This window comes from Micropterus dolomieu, linkage group LG07 (assembly GCF_021292245.1).
Source record: "Micropterus dolomieu isolate WLL.071019.BEF.003 ecotype Adirondacks linkage group LG07, ASM2129224v1, whole genome shotgun sequence".
In the NCBI taxonomy this organism is placed as follows: domain Eukaryota; kingdom Metazoa; phylum Chordata; class Actinopteri; order Centrarchiformes; family Centrarchidae; genus Micropterus; species Micropterus dolomieu.
The window spans coordinates 22,294,261-22,314,110 of NC_060156.1; the positions used below are offsets into that span (position 1 = coordinate 22,294,261).

The following is a 19,850-nucleotide window of genomic DNA, read 5'->3' on the forward strand; positions in this document are numbered from 1 at the left end:
CCTGATGAGTAGAAAAACATAATAATGGATGAGGGCAACAACCCCTTGTTCTTTTCTTAGTAGTGCAGAGGTGTTTAGCTGTAGTGGGTGCAACTGCCACCTTCACATTTTTATGTTCTCTGAGAAAACATTTTCCGTCATAGCCTTCTAAATTATTTTTAGATGTCTAATAAAAGTACAAATCTGTGGGTGTCATTTCATCTTAAGCTTGGCTGGCTGTGCAATGGAAGGAATATGATTCATTATTGTCACCTCGTGCGCTCATACACTTTGGTGATAGGCTTTGGCATGAAGCATTCCAGCATTTCTGTTTCAAATAGGAGATCTATGTCACGAAATGACGAAACACCAAGAACAAAATGTGGGTCACTCAAGCCTGTTTCATAAGCTAATATAAGATGATAGAAAGGAGTACAAGTATTGTACATTAGCATGAAAAATCATTATCAAGCACTTACTGTTGTATTTGTACACGCGACTCCAGAGAATTACTGCAGGTGTGTGCATGGGTGGCCTACATGTGACTGCAGATGTCTATGTCTGTGTTAGTGTGCAGGTTATATCACTCCATGATACCTTATCAAGAGATTCATCTTGTTTCAGATGCCCCTCCTTTTTGTTACAACACCCCATCACACACAAAACACAAACACACACTGTGGAATAGGTAGGACAGCAGTGTTATTATACTTCAGGGAAATGAGTCACAAAGGCTCATGTCACCCATATACAACTTTACAATTATGAAAGTTCCCAGGAGGGATGTTTTTGTAGGAGAAACTATACTGAGAATATGTTCTGTTACACATTTCATCGCTACAGATTCATCTAGCTTACTGGTGATACATGTAGCAATTTTAAATCAATATATTTTATTGTCAGTTGTAAAACCTTATAGTAGAAACAGTTTTCAAATTCCAACAGGACATATTTTCTCAAGTATCTCTATTGATATCTAGCCATGCAGATTTTGACTTTGAGATATATGTCTCAGCCTCCCCTCAAATACAATAAGGAACAATGGAATTTAGTTTCTGCTGCCCACAACATTGAAAAGTCACATCTAAAACATTCAACAGCAGCACATGGTTCCAGAAAGAGTGTCCCATTACTCTGGATAATCCACAGATCCTGACCTGTAAGATTAGATAATAATGCAGGATCTGCCATTAGGCTCTAATAATTTTAATTGTCATTTTAACTGATGGATCTGTAGTGATGCACATTTGCAAATAGTCTTTTTATTTATCCCCAGAGATCTACAGTATTTTCGGGGTCAGAAATTCAGGTATTTAGCTATTCATTAGTGCTGGTGGATTCTGTTAACGTAGACTTTGTTTAAATATGTGGTTATATGAACTGCATTTCAGACTTCAAAGATTTGTACATGAAATATTACAAGGTGACATGGTTAATTTATATGCTATTTTACAACAGGGCTGTATAAAGAAATGCAAGTTGTAGTTTCTTTTATGCTAACAAAATGTAGACTACAAAACAAAAACTACACAAATGGGGTATTGATGGTGTTAATAAGTCATAAAAATAAAAAATAAAAATGTTTGTGATGGAATGTTGTAAAAGACTCAAAGGTTGTGTTCTCAACAGGAAGCTGGAAGAATGATAATGGGACATCATATGTTTACTTCAATTTGTCAGACTTTGTACTCTCTCTTATCTTGTGAAACTACTGATTCCAAGCAGGATGAAAGTCAAAATAGAAATTGGCCTTTCTTCTGAATTGTTCTGAAGGGCTTTCAGTAATTTTTCAGATTTATTGTACAAAGAGATGGATATATATATATATATATATTAATGTTTGTCCTGAGTACATCAGTAAGAATAGGAACACAATTATGTTGGCTATGTATTATATCTATAGACATCAATGCATTTTCCCCTTTAGCTGGGGGCCCCATGTAGGAGTAAAGTCCGGTCCTGATAGCAGGATCGAACCAGCCTCCAGTTTCTCTGAAAGGATCCAACTTCGTGAGCTGGTTGCTGCTTGCAATCACTATAGTTCCTGAATTGGGTCATAACTACAACATTCGAATAGCACCACAAACTTTGAGGTTGGTTGAAATCCAGAATCTAGAACCAGGCTTCTTTTTCTGTTTATTTTTTTGTCTCGAGTCATACATAACAACTCCATAACCAGACGCGAGACACTGCTTATATAAAGCATTACATAAAACAATTGAAACAATCCCACAGCCTGAACTATATTAACCAGGTACAAAATGATAACTCAAGTCAAAACAGAACACGAGGATCCCTCTTATTTCACCTAAAGGCATCTTATTTTGCTTATCACGTGTGGAACCGCATTAAAAGACAATAACTGTGCGCTTGTTTTGGTACAACTCAGTCGTCCACGGATGTCTGAGAGGTTATACAATAAAACTGCGTTATATAAGTGAACCACATAACTGGCCAATAGGAGCCCGCCTCGTACGTCACGTGACGCTCTGCGCTCGCTTCTGTGAACTGTGCATGAAATCCGAAGAAGAAACAACCTTTAGCTGCTGAAGCTAGCTGGCTAGCGACCAAGATGGAGTACCTCCGAGACTGCTTTATTTTTTTCAGGGGTGTTCTCGTTTTCTAAGAGGAGAACATGATACGCGGATCCGGTAAAATATACGGGTGTTGGGACATCGGGTTGAAAAGACTTCGTTTGTGGAGTTCGACGAGCGCAGAGGAGGCGATCGGAGTTAGCTAGTTAACAAGCTCTAACGTTAGCTAACTGTCGGCTTGCTCCAGGAGTCTCTTACATAAAACCAGCAGTCGATCATTAGAGCAAAGACGAAGGGCTCTGGGCGTCTGTAGCTGATCTATATCTAATATATCCTCGTCTTCCATGTAGTGTTAACTATTTTAAACCCTAAACTTCTCCTTTGTTGAGTTTTTATAGTATCTTAACGATTAGTTCGCACGAAAGGCCAACTTGTAATTAAGCTTCTTGCTTGCTAGGCACGAAGGACTTTACCCACCGACTCTCGACTAGACATAAAATTGCTGTAGAATCATTTTTCGTGTCATCTTAAAAGCCACATCATTTGGAAAGTTTCCATTTGTAGCCGAGAGACTATATCAGACCGCCTCCCATCATTCGCTGTAAACGGGGGGCGAGAGTAGGCTGCCAAAGCGGAAAGCTTAGTAAATAACACCGCCCGACAGAGCCGGTGTTTACACGGAATCCACGTCCCACTAGGTAGCTTTAAGGTGGTAACTTAAGTTTACTTTTTGTGGGACTTTGACACGGACCTACTTTATCAGGGTGGAGATTGTATGACTCGTGATGAGTCCTGACCTACTTCCAATGGCCAGCGATGATAGTAGGGTACAATCGGGGGTTTGGTTTGATAGCAAGACGTAAATGATAGTTTGCCTTAAATTGGGGTATGATTTCTGAGCAGCGTGGGGAGTTTGACTCAGTGAACCTCTTTGCCGTTTAAATAGCTGACTTTCCCTTTGGAAGAAAAAGATGGACACAGGGGTAAGGTCACACCAGGGCGAGGTGTTCGTCCACCCGCTCTCCAACCCTGGGGCCGCAGGGATATTTCCCGAAATGCTGGAGGTGGCAGAGGAGGCCAACCGGGCTGGGGACTTTAACCTGGCCGTTGAGATATACAGCTCCCAGCTCGCAGACCTCCAGCAGCCGGACAGGGGTTTGTGTCTGAGGAAGGCAGACTCTCTGGCCCGCGCCGGTCGGATTTCCGAGGCGCTTGACTCGTACTGCACAGCGGCCAGCCTGGGCAAACTCCGCCCGGAGGAGCTTCCCCTCCTGGTGGAAACCATCGCCCGGACTCTTCGCGAGAAAGAGCTGGGCATCACCCGGACTTTAAACGGACAGGGTAAAAGCAGCGGCGGGGAAGACGGGGTTGAAAGTGACAGAGAGTGTGGAGAGGATGAAACCCTGGAGTTGTTTTCATGTCGCCTCTGCAAGTGTCTGCTCCATGAGCCCACTACAGTGGAGTGCGGACACACTTTCTGCAAACGCTGCTTAGAGGACGACTCTGTCAAAGACTGTATACACTGCAAACTAAAGTTGAACAAAAAAGATGGACTGCCAAACGGCCGGAGATTAAACGTTGTTCTCAGCGGCCTGCTGGATAAACTGTTTGCAACAGAGAGCAAAGCGAGGAAATTCTGGATTGAGGGGGAGGTTTTGTGGAAAAAACAGGACCTTTCAGATGCCTTGGAGAAGTACAATGCAGCAGTGGATCTAGGTAAGGAAGCACAGCTTTCAAATACACAAAAAAATATTTCATGTACTCTTTTATGTGTTTAAATATGACAGTTTTTAAAAAAAATCAAAAGTATAGTGTTTAGTGCAGGTGACCTACTTTTTTTTTTTAGTCTGCCTTCCCGGTGTCACCGGCAAGTGGCGACACTCCTACCCATCTAGACTACACTGAGGTCAGGCGTTATATGACGCACCGCAGCTCGTTACCTAAGCAGCACACATACCGATTATCGTCTTCACAATGACGCATTCATACATGTTTTCTATTTCTACTCTGTAGTGATTTAACTGAGTAACCTTGGTGAAGGTATATGTGTATAATTAAGCTTTCTGGACATAATTTTAGTTCTATTTATTTGCATAACACTTAATAATAATAATAATACTGCATGAATACATTCCTTAGCAGTGATAGACTGAGTTGGTCTTAACTCCTCCCCTTACTGGTGGTGTTTCATAAGCTGGCAGCATAAGATGTGTTGGATAACATTCAGGGAGGATTGACTATGGCAAACTTTTAACTGTTGGTATACAACAACTTGCTTTGACAGTCAAAGTGACTCTTTTAGTAGGCACCATCTTTTGGATTGTTGTCACTTGAAGCAGTTGTTCCCTTGAACTTCGATCCAAAATACAGAATGTTCTGTTCTGTTGGCACCTTACATAAAGAACACCAGTGTGTTCTTATTAATTTTGAGCCAGGGCAAGTCTCATGTTGCACAGTTTGAATCCTTGCGGAAAGTTGAACCAACCTCTTTCCACCTCTGGCCTACATATCTGAGTCACATTAAAATACATTTCCCATGGTCCTTGAAAAGCTTAATGGGTGAAACAAGGCTGGCATAGTTGGGATATCTCAGGTGTTCACACTTATGTTGGTTTAAGAAATGGATTAATTGGAGAAGAAAGTGTCAAGGGAAAGGAATATACTGTGCTCTAGGTTTGGGCGGTGTTCTGGTATTTATTTAGAGATCTTGATGGTATGACTTAATACCGTCAAAAATACAGACAGATGGTCCTCTTTCTATTAAACTGATACAGAGATGCTGCATTGAGCTGATGTATTGTAGTGTACTCCCTCAATGATCGCTATGATCCCTTTCACTTTTCCAGCAGTTGGTATAAAAACACACAAGGTTTAGCTGCAGCCTTCATTCGCTGACAAACTATAACCTACACTGTACATGTACTGCTGAACTTCCCTGCTCACCTTTTCCTCTGCTCTGCTGCATTCACCTGTCGCTCTGTCGCTTAACCACACACTCTCTATGTACACAAAAAGAAGCGACTGCGAGTGGTGGCGATAACTCCACAGGACTAGTAAACAAGAAAAATGCCTCTGCATCTGTTTGGGAGTATATTGGTTAATCCCGATGATAAAGGTCAGCCAGCCAACAGGGACGAAGCTGTGTGCACATCATCTTCGTTCAGCCCACTGATGTGTCAATGGCAAGATGTGTCATCAGGTCCTCCAGGAATAATCTATAAAATAAGGGCACTTTTTGCCTAACTATTTAATAGTCTATGGGCCATATGTATTTTAAACCCATCAAGACTTGTCTAAGTAGGTTAATTGCATTTTAGACGCACAGCATTGTAGGCTAGACAATGTCATAATGCTAAAATTACTCCTATCATCAGCAGCAGTTTTTAGCTTTCAAATGGCAGCTTTTCAGATATTTATCTCCCCAGACCAATATTGATTCATGTTGTTATGGACTCCGGGTGACAAGAGGACAGAGTGCTTTCACAGCTTTGTCACTGCCAGTCAATGTTTTCCCAACAAATGCAGCAGGACGCCTTCTGGTATCTGTGATGCAGGATGAGCGTAATGGGCTCATGATGTCAGCAGAGGTACAGCTGTTAGCCAACCTGTGCCTTTTATTTTCCACTTGGTGGTTATCTGTGCTACATGTCTTATGTGCTGCCTTTACAGAATGAAAGTGATATAATGGGTGTATTTGTGTGAGAGAGTGAAACAGATGGGTGCAATATTGGGTACTGAAGGAGAGATTGCAGTATGTTTTGTAATGTAACACAACCTGGGAGAAGCCGCTGCCTACATTTCTGTAAATAGCTTGTTTGTTTAAAAAGATATTGAAGGAGTACAGTGTACAATGAAATTAAAGAGGTCATATTATGCTGATTTTCATGTTCATAATTTTATTTAGGTGTTGTACCAGAATAGATTTGCATGGTTTCATTTTCAAAAAACACCATATTTTGTCATACTGCACAAAGCCGCTTCAGCTGATAAACAGCTTTGGTTCAGCCGTACATGTTGGAGCCCCCGTCTGATCCTGAAACATAGACAGAACAACACAAACTAGCTTTGCAACCTATGGAGCAAGAGTTGTAAGTTATTAAAGGGGCTATATGTAGTTTTTTTTTAATGAAATTACTTATTAATAAATCAAATTTTCATTGCCTTACTGTCAATGGGCTCAAAACTCGTTTAGAAATGAAGCACACACTTGTTTTCTCTTTTGCTTGCATCAGCCACTATTCTGCTTTTAATGTGAGACACCGGGTCGGATTCAGCCCTGTGCACGCTCCTGAGCCTCTCAGACTACAGCGACAACACGGCAGCTAACGACATGCAGTCCGCTAACACCATAAAACAACCAGCTCACAGAAAACACACACTCCATGTAAGGATACAAAACAACAATAAAGGCTTATGTGCTGAAACGCATCAGACCAAACAGATTCAGATGATGTCGAGTAAAAACACAGTGAACATCTGAATGGCTGGAGAAACCAGCATGTTGTGTGAAGCGGTCTCCCTGTCTGTCTATAGACGCTGTCACACTGCCTTTTTTCTGGGAATATTGTACCAATATGCGGCTTGCTGTGCTGTATGAAAGATACAGAGCCAGTGTTGAGCTGCTTTTGTGCCAGGAACATTGAAGTAACAAAGCCTGAACATGTCCTGAAAAAAGCCACAGCCTGCATGCCGTTGTTTCTGCATTTATTGCCGGATTTCTATATGAAAGCGGTTGTGTTTTGGATTATGCTCGCTCGTGAGTTCAAGCGAGAACGCGTACGAGCACACACCTGGTTGCAATCTTAAAACAGCACTGCTAGTGGCCACTGAAAACTCCCTAATGCCCCTTTCATACGTAAAGTTTTACCTGTGCATTGTCTCTACATCACAGTAAAAACTTTATGACTGCCTGGAAGGTAGGTTATTTGAATATAATTTTTAACTATCGTGGTTTGAGGGAGTGCCACAAAGTATATTGCCGAGCATTAAATGCATGTTACATAGTGACACAGATAGGTTACGACTACTGTAACAGTCAAGCTTTTTTTAAGGCAGTTCAGGAGCAGTGTTTTCTGCATTTTCTCACATTTTCTTTCACTTTTCTCACCTGAAGTCTTCCGTGTGTCTCTCTGGTGAACAGTTATGAGGATGTTGGAGCAGATCTAGTCTGGGGAACTGCGTTTACCTTTACCATCATAGTCGAGCTAATGCAGTATCTCAGTCATGCTACACTCTGTAATTTCATGGGTAAAACTTGTTGCCTATGAAAAGTGTAACCCAAGGCCTAAGTCTTAATATTTCTCACTTATAAACAATGTCTATTTTGCATTAGGTCTAAGCTCATAAGACCCTGTTTTTGAAAGTACAGTAAAAAGAGGTTGAGGCACAGTGCCACCATGATCAAAGTAATCCCTTATGTTTTTTTTGATAACATCTTTATCATGTATCACATTACTGTTTATTAACACGAGGTATGGTTCTAATTATGCACTAATATGATTTTATTAAGTCATAGGAAATATTCTGACATTCTCTTATTCCCTCTGATGTGTACCAATAGATTTTTAAAATATATATTTGTATTAGAGATTCAGCAGCAAAATACAGTCAGCTAGGAAAAACAATTTGGCAAATATGCAGCAATAATTATTGTGGAGCACTACTGGGTTTTCTTAAACCTTATATGGGCTAAAATCTTTACTGATTCCTGATAAGCTGATTAAACTCTACGAGACAGTATTTTGGGGGTTTCTGTACACCTGCGTTTATTTCTGAAAGATTGCGGCTCCTTGTCAACTAGCTACAGCAAATGTGGATTTATAACTGCATGCAAAAATAAAAGACAAGTCAGTATTATGTCTCTGAGCCATTTTTAATATTTATTGGAATGTCATGGGAGCCTCCCAGGTTTAAACACACCAGCACAACCTCCCTAACATTGTGTCTACACAGTAGGCGTTTATCCTTTCGAGCATAACTACAGTGATTGTGTATTTTGAGTCTGAGCACTACTAAAATGCCAGTGACCTACACTCAGTACTGTGGCTGAACGCATCCTGTAGGCACAGACGGAGCTCTAAAGCTGCTGCTGCAGATTTGCTAAAGTGCTGCTCATGCTATGTTTTTGGGGTTTCCCCAGAAAAGATGCCCCTCTCTGATCGGCTGAATCGATATCAGGATAAGTCAATTTAACAGCAACTAGCAGATTCAAATAACACACATTTGGCTCTCTGGCACTCTTTGCCCATGCAGATGGTGTATCTGTTCAGTTCACAAGAAAAAAAATATGGTATCTGGAAGGTTGATTCAGACTTGTAAATAGCAACTACCCTAAAGTACCATGACAACAAATCAGAGGAGTTGCCAGTTTAAATTACCTTACACATGCTTGGCCTACAACATTTTTTTTTTTTTTTTTTTTTGCCCAAAACGAAATGAAAACTTAAAGTGATTTGTTTTTTCTTTTTTTTTTTTCATGACTAATCTATTAGAGAAATCCTCCTCATATCACGCCATTTAGTTTGATTTAAGGGTTCTTGGATACAAAATGGAGTTTGATCAGTTCCTGGGGTGCACTCAGAGTTCAAAATGAATATCCGCCATGATGTGCCAATTGCATTTGGTGGAAAAATAAATTGGCAAAGTGGCCAGTAAATAGTTTGGAATCACAACTTAGAGCCAGATTTACATTGTGTTTTCCACATAGACTAATGTGACCCTCACTGTCCACTGCAGCTATCATGACGTCAGCGAATCAAATCATGATTTATTCTCTAATCGTAATTCAGAGGTTGGCTATATTTCATATCAGCTGCAGCAAAGTATAAATATCAGAAGGCCAGCTCTATCCTGTAACATTAACATGATTAACAGCAGGGCTACGCCTATTTACTGACACTCCCCCACAGCCACGCCTCTTAGCTCAGAGACAGCACAGGTACCACAAACTCTTACAAAGGACCATGAATGTGCTTCTAGTGACAGTCAAAGTCAGAGTCTGACAGCAGCTACTCGTGGCTGGTTAGTTCTGACTACCAGCTCCATATGGCATTTCTTGCTATGCTGAGCAGTGGTCAGTCTGGGCAAACTTACCTCCCACATCACACACTACGTAGTGATTGTATTGAGCAGCGTTTTGAGAACAGGGGTGACAAAGACATGTTTGTTGGCACAGTATAAGTTAAAGTGCAACAATGTAATTGATTTGATTGTTTTTATTGAAAAAGTTCAGAATAAAGGTATTAAATCACATGTTATCCACTCATAATTTTCTCCTTAAAGTGATGCTAATGATGACTTTGCATACTATAAACTAGAGGTAATTATTTTTAGCCAAATAATGCCTAATGCAGGTTTATGGACAATAAAAAATATTTTTGTCTTAACACACACAAAACTTGCAGTATCCAGATCCATCTGTAACTACATCTTGCCGGCATTTAGATACATTTGTTAGGGTTAGAAGTGGTACACTACATGTAAATAACACAATTGCGAAAATATTAATAAGAAATGTGTTGTTTTTCCTGAAATTGCTCTCCACCTTTTCTCTCTTCACCTTATGTTCCAAATGTTTATTCCTGCAGTCTCGCATAAAAGCTGTTTGGAGTCATTATAGCACAATATTTTGGGGACATGTAATTATTGTCTGTTGGTCCTGCTGTTGGCATTTGTGCTCGAGTCTCAGCTGACTCAGCTCAGGCAGCCTGTTCACCTTCTGTTCAGTGGCTGGGAAGATGAGATCCAGCCTTTTGGAAAATGGTTTCTGAATAACTTTCCAAAGTGTTTCAGAATCCAAAGTTCCACCGACGAAGTGCCAAAGGCAAAGGTCAATGAGCTTAAAGGAAACTGTAGAAACCTTGTTGAAGTACTGTAGATACTGGGTTTGGTCTTTTCCGAAACTGTCCCAAGCCAAGGATGGAAAAAGAAGAGTTGTTATTACATTATTTGGTTGAGTTGTTACATTAAGACTAGGAGACGATGCTAACAGACTCTCAAAATGTCTATCTAAAAAGATTCACACAGTGACAGCATTTCGTACTTCTGAAGAACTGTCCTCCTGTTTCTTTGCAGCTTTACACAATTTTGAATAGTTTTCCACAACAATGTGTATTTGTTTATTTTATTTTTTAAGGGTTAGGGTTAGATGGATTTAATTCTCCGAGATAACACAGGAACGGTTTGGTCCAAAAATAATGTGATCAGTAGTTAGCTGCATGAAAATAAACCATAGCTAGCTATCTTTCAACAAATCCTATGTCAACACAGTTGAAATACTGGAAGTTCTTGTTTCTTAGAAAAGAAAATGATGACAGTGAGGTGTATCATTTGCTAATGTGGCACACAAACCTGCTAGATAATATTGCCACACAGTGACAACAGACTAGTAATTGTCTCTGGAACGACTGATGTTATGTAGCTGTATCACTACACATGTTTCATAGCATTCTCGCTTATTAAATAGGTCACTTGTTACATTGTTGCCCTACTTCTGTGCAGACCTAGAAAAAGTCCATCCCCTGGAGGCCTATTCACTGACCTTGTGTGTGTGTGTGTGTGTGTGTTTTTTTTTGTTTTTGTTTTTTTTTCCCCCCCCTGTGGTCTACAGTGCCCTCTTCAGGCAGACTGCTGTGTCAGCGTGCTGAGTTGCACATGGAGATGAGGAACTTCAGTCAGGCAGTGCAGGACACCAACAGCCTCTGTAGATTAAAACCGCTCTGGACAAAGGTGAGACACAATTTTGAAATTGTCTTTTTTTTTTTAAACAAATGTTCACTAGGATCTTTTGGTCGTAAGCATCAGAAAATTGTTCCTTTTCCTGCTCTCAGACAACACTGTCCACTACTGTTTCTAAGTAATAAAAAACAAAATAAAACTACATAATGATGGTGCCACAAGTAACTGTTTCATAGTCCATTTTTCACAAATTTATGCATTAAACTTTTTTAATTTAGTAGTTGTGATATAAGACATGTTTGTATAGCAACCTTGGAGACTTGTGAACATATATGGAAATTAAAACATTTTATTCTAAACTAAGATATATTAACGTTATGTTGGTACATAACGTGCAACATTAGGGATGCAGCTAATGATTATCTTCGTAGTCGACTAAACTGTTAATTATTTATTTGATTAGTCACAATTAATTTCTCACCCCCTAACCCTAATTAAACCATATAACTAATTAAATACCTTTTAAGTGAATTACTGGTCTCCAACACGGCCTAACTAGCTAACGTTACCATTAAATGAACGAGGTTTACTTTTCAGAATGAACACTAGGGAAGAAGACAAGACAGCGTAGTATACTCCTATAATTCACTGATTTACTTTTGCACTTAACATGTTTGCCTTCACAACTAAAAGAGCGTTCTCTTAGCCAGCATCATCTATGAGACCTCAAAACCAAGAATGCAAAGAACTATGGAGAGGCTGCTCCTAGATAACAGCCAGGTTTTATCACCCAAAACAATAAGCCCACAATCTCATTTATTGCCAAGTAGGTTTTAACTTACTTACAAAGATTTTTGTTTTGGAACTGTATATAAAATAAAAGCAAGTACTACAACCACAACAGTAGACTAACAATGTAAAGTGTATTTAGAATAATAAAGCAACAGTTGCTCTCCGCTTCTCGCATGAAAGCTTCTTCTTCGTGAGTAGTCTCACAGTCAGGCAGTCGTGGCAGACAGTGGTACGATACAGCCCCTAACATTCCATGTAGCGCATTGCAGTTAGAAATGAACAACCAGAAATCTTCATAATGAGAAGATTCTATCTTTCCCTTAAACTGCATCTCTGTAACGATGCATCGACAATGAAATTTCATGTTGACAAATTTTTATAATCGACGTCGTCATTTACGTCGACTAATCGTTGCAGCCCAGTTAGAGCTAACCACCCTGGCATAATGTTACAATATTTTTGAGGCACTTTGACAATAGCCATGTTTCCATCTAATTGTCATGCGAATTTTAAACGGACTTTTGAAATTTCTCAAAAAAATGTTTCCATCAGCTGGTTTGGAGTGAATAAACCAGGCCTAGCTACATCAGTAGTTGACGTTACACATGGCTGTAATAAACAAGATGTATGGGTTCCAAACCAGAAACAAAACCAGCCGCGTGGACCTGAGGGCCACTGATCTTAGAAAGATGTAGAGAGGTTCTCAGAAATGTGTTTCAACTGGGCAAACTGTTACCAGCCATGTCTCCGCGCATTATGATAATATCTGGCAAGATGGCGACAGTGGAAACAGCTAATCAGATGTGATTTTATTTAGCGCATTAACTCTTCTTTTTTTTTTTTTTATTTGACGAAGGCAAAAACCACCTTAAGCGAGCGTAAAATCTTTTTTGCAAAATTAGGATGTTTTTGAATTTTCGAATTTTGCAATCAACCTTTTCTAATGCAACACTTCAAAAAGCGCTTAAACGTTGATGGAAACAATGCTTAGAAGCTGCAACACCAAAAGGCTATAACTTGTAGATGTAGTACACAGCAATATCATGTAGTTGTTAACATCTTGTGGTAGAGACGTATGTGTCCTTTCTGCCAGAGCTGCAGTCAAGTCGTATCAAAAAGTTCTAATTGGAACAATCATCCAACGATGGCATCAGCTTTTCATAAATGACTGTCACTTGGAAGCACTAAAATTTGTTAATTATTTATATTTGTATTATTTTTATGTGTTCAGAGTTGTCATGCCTTTGTTTGTTTAGTGATAACAATCAGATGGACAAAATAAGTTTGTTTGTTTATTTTCTTTTTGCATATAGAAGAAAATACTGGATCTCGTTAATCGCACGGACGCACAATTTTTATGTTTATTTCAGGCTCACTTTCTGAAGGCCACAGCGTTGAGTAAAGCAGGCCGGAACGATGAGGCCTTGCAGGAATACTTTGTGTGTGTGGCGCTGAAGCCTGACTGGACCAAAGTTAAACTGGAGGCTCAGAAGGTAAGAGAAGCTCAGTTAAATAAAAGAAATGCTCATCAAGTATGCTTCCAAACTCTTGTTTATGTGAAACACTTATTTTGCCCATAAAACCTTTTAATGGAAATGACAGCAATCTGAAAGAAATACCTAAATATTGCAGTAAAGTAATATGTTTTGTTGGAAACCCGACCTGCATCAACTTCTTCTTGTTTTATTAACTACCATTTGTAGCATCAGTATATTGCTTACACCTACTGTGACATGGCCCCAAGGAAAAGCAAATTTCCCGACTACTCCTTGTCTGTGTGTATTGTAAACACTGACCAAGTGCCTTGCTTTATTTCATCCTGCAGATCCTTAGTGAGCTGTTTTCCTCTGTGTTTGAGAATGAGGACCTACCAACGCCGCTGCACCCACTGCAGGGGGGGATGGCCACCCGCCTCATCAAACCACCGGCCTTGCTCAGGTCTCTGAGGCCGCTCACACAGAGACCTGGCTCCTCCTCACAGGTTAGTGCACACAAACACACTGAGACCAATGGAAACGTCTGTCAAAAGGACATTTTAACTAAATGCTTTAAGGAACACTGAGAAGATAAAACTATAATAATCAATTATTGCTCTGCCCTTTGTTTTCTGTTAACTTTATTTTACTGCAAATCATGTGTTTATTTTACTTTAGTTTTATTTTATTTACAAAGTTGCCCCGTGTATCATCAGCTTAAGTCCTTTACCCCTAATGATCTGAAAACCCCTTAAGTGTGGAAGGAAGACATTTGAAAACATGAAAGATGTTTTCCATATTTGTGTAATTAGGATGATTAGTGTGATCTTGGCCTTAGGCAAAGCATATTGTTATTTGTGTTTATGTTAGCAGGTTCATATCAGGGAAATTCATTGCATCTTGATACATGGAAATAGACTGGATCTCTACAGACAACTGTGCTGATTTGCAGTTTTATTTCTCAAGAAGTACACTGGGCCAACTGTTTAAAAAAAACTGTAACTAAAAATGACTTCACCAAGTAAATTAAATGTACTGCACTGCATTTTGTACATTTTGAATGAAGGTGCACTGGAGCAAAGTGCGGCTGTCAAAATGATTATCCCTTCATCATCGTCTAGCTCAATAATCTCTGTCTGTCTGTGTGTCCAGGACTCAGAGTTCAATGTGACTAAAAGCGCTCCAGTAGACGACTCATCGTCCAGACTGTCTGCTCCGTCTCCTGGACAATCAGACTGCGCTGCAGGGGAGAGCAACACCAAGACCCTGGCCGGCGTTCTGGCTGCACTGCCAGCACCACCTAGTGGCCTCAAGAGGAAACACAGCGGAGAAGGACCCTCAGCGATCTTCAACCCTCCCTCTAAACTGCTCAGACCTGGTAAGAGAATCTGAGTGATGACTCACATAAAAGACTGATCACTGAATATGGGTGTATTACTTTATTTTGAAAAGTTTTCTTCTCCCTTGTGTTTTAATTGTGTTTGTAAATTGCTTTTTTGTTTTATTTCTTGAGTTTCGCAATACCATAAGCCAAACAACAAAAAAATGGATATTGGACCCAATATTACCCTTTTTTTCTTTTTTTTTTTTTTTTTTCCCTACTTGGCAAAAGTTGTAAATAATTCACTCTTATTGGTGTCACCGATTGGATGCTTGGGGAACCAACTGGTGTTTTTTGATTATCATCAATAAATTATCAAATTTATTAAATTGACTATTTTTATTTTTCAACTCGTGCATAACTTTAACCCCATCAGTAACATAAATCATTGCTGGTCCAATTTGTTTTGTGTACTCATTACTGCTTTTGAGTAAAGTGGGGAATTTCAGCATTTGTAGTAGTAAAACAAAGCGGGAAATTAAGAATTAAACGATGTAATTTAAAACTTTTAAAGATTTTTATTTGTATTATTTTATTTCTTAGTTAGACTGCATTCAGTAACGACCTAGTGAACGCAAAGAAGCATAACACCATCATTTTAGGATGCAATGCAATAATAAAAGGAACAACTAGTACAACTAATTGCTTTTTTAAATGACTAGTAAGTATATACTTTATATAATCAAATTAATGTTAAATGCAAAGAAATTTGTTCCATTATTACGCATTACATACAAATTTTTTTAATGACAAACAGTCTGATTGTCACTCCAGGAAAACAAAGCACGAAAACGAATAACCTGAACACACAGATATGTGTATCCTGATGTTGTGATGTTTTGAACAGACGAGGTGAACAGCTGTCAGACGGCCACGGTGTGTGGAGGGAGGACGGTTCCCGCTGAGCTGTTGGACAGTGGAGACTTGGAGTGTTCACTCTGCATGAGGTGACAGCACACAGTCCAACATTCCAGCACACACACGCGCGCACAGTAACTGCATGCATACACAGTATTTACAGGTTTCAACAGTTGGGACCAAAATGACTTCAACACTTTTATTTTTTATCTGAATGCAATTATCAAGACGTATCTGCATGTAATACATGATGCAGCCATGATATCATTGGCCAACAGCCAGTGTTAACGGGAGCATGTTAAAGTTTCATGAGTGTTTTGTAATTTCTCCTCCAGATTGTTCTATGAGCCGGTAGCCACTCCCTGCGGACACACCTTCTGCCTCAGATGTCTGGAGCGCTGCCTGGACCACAACCCCAACTGCCCTCTGTGCAAGGAGAATCTGTCAGAGGTACACAAACATTTTATATAATCCAAAATGCGAAAACACTTTGTTCTCAATAGGGTTTTACCTCCATATTAAAAAGGTAATAACATCCTCAGTGTTGTGACTTTTGTGTAGTTTGTAGTAGTGCTGAAAAAATTATTTTATCCAATTTGTAAACTGACAGATGAAATTAATCAACATCAGTTTTTATAATTTGAAAATTGTTAAAGTAATTTATCTGTCAAATATATACCAGCATCTTCTGGTTCCAGCTTCTCAAATGCGAGATTTAGCTTTGGTGGGACAAAACAAAGTATTTAAAATTTCAATGGGTATTTTTCTCTATTTTCTGACATTTTATAGGGCAAACTGATTAATTGATAATGAAAACGACAGCATAGTTATTGTTTGTGTGTTGTCATTGCAGTATCTGGCCACCAGGGGCTACAACAAGACCCTGCTGATGGAGGAAGTGCTGCAGCGTTACCTTGGAGATGAGCTGGCTGAGAGGAAGAAAATCCATGAAGAGGAGATGAAGGAGCTGTCAAAGTCAGTTTCACACACATGCAAATACACACACCCACACAATGAAAGGGTTTATTTACTATGTAAAAATAAATGTTAAGAGTTTTTTATTTTTTATTAGAACAGTAAAACCCTAAACCTATACAACCGATACAGAGACATGTCTCAGTTAATGTGGATTTAAAGTGTTAACATCTTATATCAAGCTTTTACAGGTCTTGTTTATTCAGAATGCATTTGCTCTGTTTTTTTCTACCTCTATTTAACAAAAATAAGGTATCCAAAAATATTTATGATGGAGAAAAGTTATAATTTCAAATAACAATAATCAAATGTTTACTGTATGTCATGTAGACTTTAATTTTGCCCTCTTAAAGTCTGATTTGCTAGTTCCAGATGAAATTAAGTGGTCTTAAAAAGCCTTAAACATATTTTCTACAAACACCTCAGTCTCAACAAACTCTTCTGTGTCTCTTGTAGCTTGAACCAGGAAGTGCCCATTTTTGTGTGCACCATGGCCTTCCCCACCATCCCCTGCCCGCTGCATGTGTTTGAGCCACGCTACCGCCTCATGATCCGTCGCTCCATGGAGACGGGCACAAAGCAGTTCGGCATGTGCATTGCTGATGAGCTCAAAGGCTTTGCCGACTACGGCTGCATGCTGCAGGTAAGTGTTTGCATCTAGCGCTGTCACAGGATGTCACTCATTTGCTAATTTTCCTGTCACAGATTTCCTCATCTCACTCCGCTGTATGCATTCATAAGATTTTATCAGTGTAAGTACAAGATAAAATTTCCTCTTTCAGGTGCGAGATGTGAAGTTCTTTCCTGACGGTCGTTCAGTGGTCGACACCATTGGTGTGTCACGGTTCAAGGTCCTTAGCCATGGCCAAAGAGATGGCTACCACACCGCCAAGATAGAGTACCTGGAAGACAAGAAGGTGGGCTGAGGCTGTGGATGTATTCATTTCAGACACTTTGCATTATGCTACTGTCAAGCAAATGTCACTCAAGGTAGAACTCAGGTTTTTGCCTCAAGCAACTTTGTGATAGCTGAGCAGTGGGGGGAAAAAGCTGTCTTGAGTTCCCTTCTGAGTCACTGACAGAATCTTTCCAGAGGGGGGGAAACTGTCCTCCTCCTGCACTAATAAATACATAGGTTTGCCGATGTTAATAGATATATACTTAAATTATTGTTTTTTTTAGCAACTTCTGCCATCTTTACTCATCTTGGTCAGTGGTATTTTTAAAAACAAACTTAAAATCTGTGTCCAATCAGGTGGAGGGGGAGGAGCTGGTGGAGCTTCTGAAGCTGCACGACTCTGTGTACGAGCAGGCAAACAGCTGGTTCACCTCCCTGAAAGACAACATGAAGAGCCAGATCCTGAGCCACTTCGGACACCTTCCCAGCAAAGATCCCGACCCACAGGTGTGCAAACACCCGTGTAGCATAATTTCACCACTTTTACCGCGATCACTACAGATTTAAATCTAAATATATGATGAAACAAGACGCCAGTTTACCGTTAGCCTCCTGAAACTGCTTGAAACAACACAGATTGCACATTGCTGCCCTCATTATCTGCTAAGATTATGTTGTATAAGATGTTTAACGAAGGAAAGGATAATTTAAAAATCCACGATTTCATGATGCTTCCTTTGTAGACATGGTTTTAAGAAAAAAAAATTGCTGGTTATCCAAGACTATTGTCAAAAAGGAAAGCATGAATACGAACACCATATGCTTAAGAATGTAGTTAGGAGTGTCCAACAAGTGTCCTCGTATTAAAGCTGCATTCCTTGGCAGTCAGAGGCCTAGGGAGCATGGATATTTTCCTAGAGCAGTAAGTAGGTGGGACGGTAGCTGTTTCCTCGATCAGCTGCCTCAGGTTTTCTTTTTACAATTCTCTGCTCAAACTGGCAGAAAACCAGCACTAGAGAGCAAATGCATTGAGTACCGCACAGTAATTGTCAGTGGAAAGACGCATACAGAGGTGAATAGACACATTCGTCCTGTAGCTTACATAATAAATGTAGTTGTCACAATCTTTAAGTCACAAATTTTAATTTAATGTTTCATTTTTGAGTGAGAAATCTTTCCTACCCCGTCATCATCTAAAGAGTAAAAGTTTTATAATATACAGAAATCAACTGTATGTATCTTTTCTCTTCTGCAGGGCAGTCCCAGTGGTCCGGCCTGGTCCTGGTGGCTTCTTGCTGTCCTTCCATTGGAGGGTCGAGCCCAGCTCACCATCCTGGCCATGACATCCCTCAAGGACCGCCTCATTGCCATCCGCAGGGTCCTCATCTTCGTCACGCGCAAAAGGCCGCGGTGATTGCCCAGCCGCTCGGGGAGACAGACCTGAACCGCTTGGAGTTCTATGCAGTTCAGCAGTTCATTCGCTCATTTGTTCAGTCATTCATTTGTTAATTTGATCACTCATCGAATGATCCATTCACTCGTTTATACGTGTGCATTTTTCATTTACTGGCCCATACCTACATCAGTTCGTTCTCTCAGATGCTCATGAATTCCTTCCTGTGTAGCGCAGCATTTCTGAGCACACGTGTCAGTTCTGTGGTGAGCGTCAGGTGGGTCGGGTTGCTGGCATGAGGACATTCCTGGTTTCACTTCTGTCTGTTCATCCAGCCAACCCCCACCTGCGTTCTCTCACTGGACGAATCAGGCTACAATATCTGAGCAAGTGACCTCTCACCTCTTGTTCTCTTTTGAGGCAGAGGTAAAAGCAGTAAGCTGTTTAGGTCACTTCTGGGTCATTTCCCCGACTCTGTTATGCAGGAAAGAAAATTTATCAGAAAATCAGTGTGAGTGAAAAGGATCAGGTTCAAGAGGAAAAACCTTTCCTACATACACTAAGCAGTATTTCACATAAGCTGAAACAGAAGTCACCCACTCGAAAAGTCACCTAGTGCAACATGAACACACCTGTGATGACTGCAACACACAAAAGTGAATGTACTGATGAGGCTGTAGTATCTGGATGTTCATCCCTTTTCTCCCTGCTACATTTTTGGAATCCGTTCGGCAAGTTGCACATGAGGACAGATTCCTGTGTGCTGGTGTGTGTATGTGTGTGGCAGCAGCTGTTGAAAATGAGGACAGGACGAGACCAGAGCAATCAATGTACGAGGGCTTGATCTGATTTGTTAACACTTCTCCCAATAATGGAACCAGGATTTTTT

General features: G+C 40.1%; 1 protein-coding gene across 1 annotated transcript; it reads left to right on the forward strand.

The window, feature by feature from the left end:
- Positions 1–2,456: 2,456 nt before the first annotated feature.
- On the forward strand, positions 2,457–19,718 carry lonrf2 (LON peptidase N-terminal domain and ring finger 2). The gene is made up of 12 exons (XM_046054658.1): positions 2,457–4,229; positions 11,122–11,240; positions 13,352–13,474; positions 13,807–13,962; positions 14,609–14,834; positions 15,685–15,784; positions 16,031–16,145; positions 16,549–16,670; positions 17,127–17,313; positions 17,453–17,587; positions 17,926–18,075; positions 18,824–19,718. The coding sequence occupies exons 1-12, from the start codon at positions 3,485–3,487 to the stop codon at positions 18,980–18,982; spliced, it is 2,337 nt and encodes a 778-aa protein (XP_045910614.1). The 5' UTR covers positions 2,457–3,484; the 3' UTR covers positions 18,983–19,718.
- Positions 19,719–19,850: the final 132 nt, after the last annotated feature.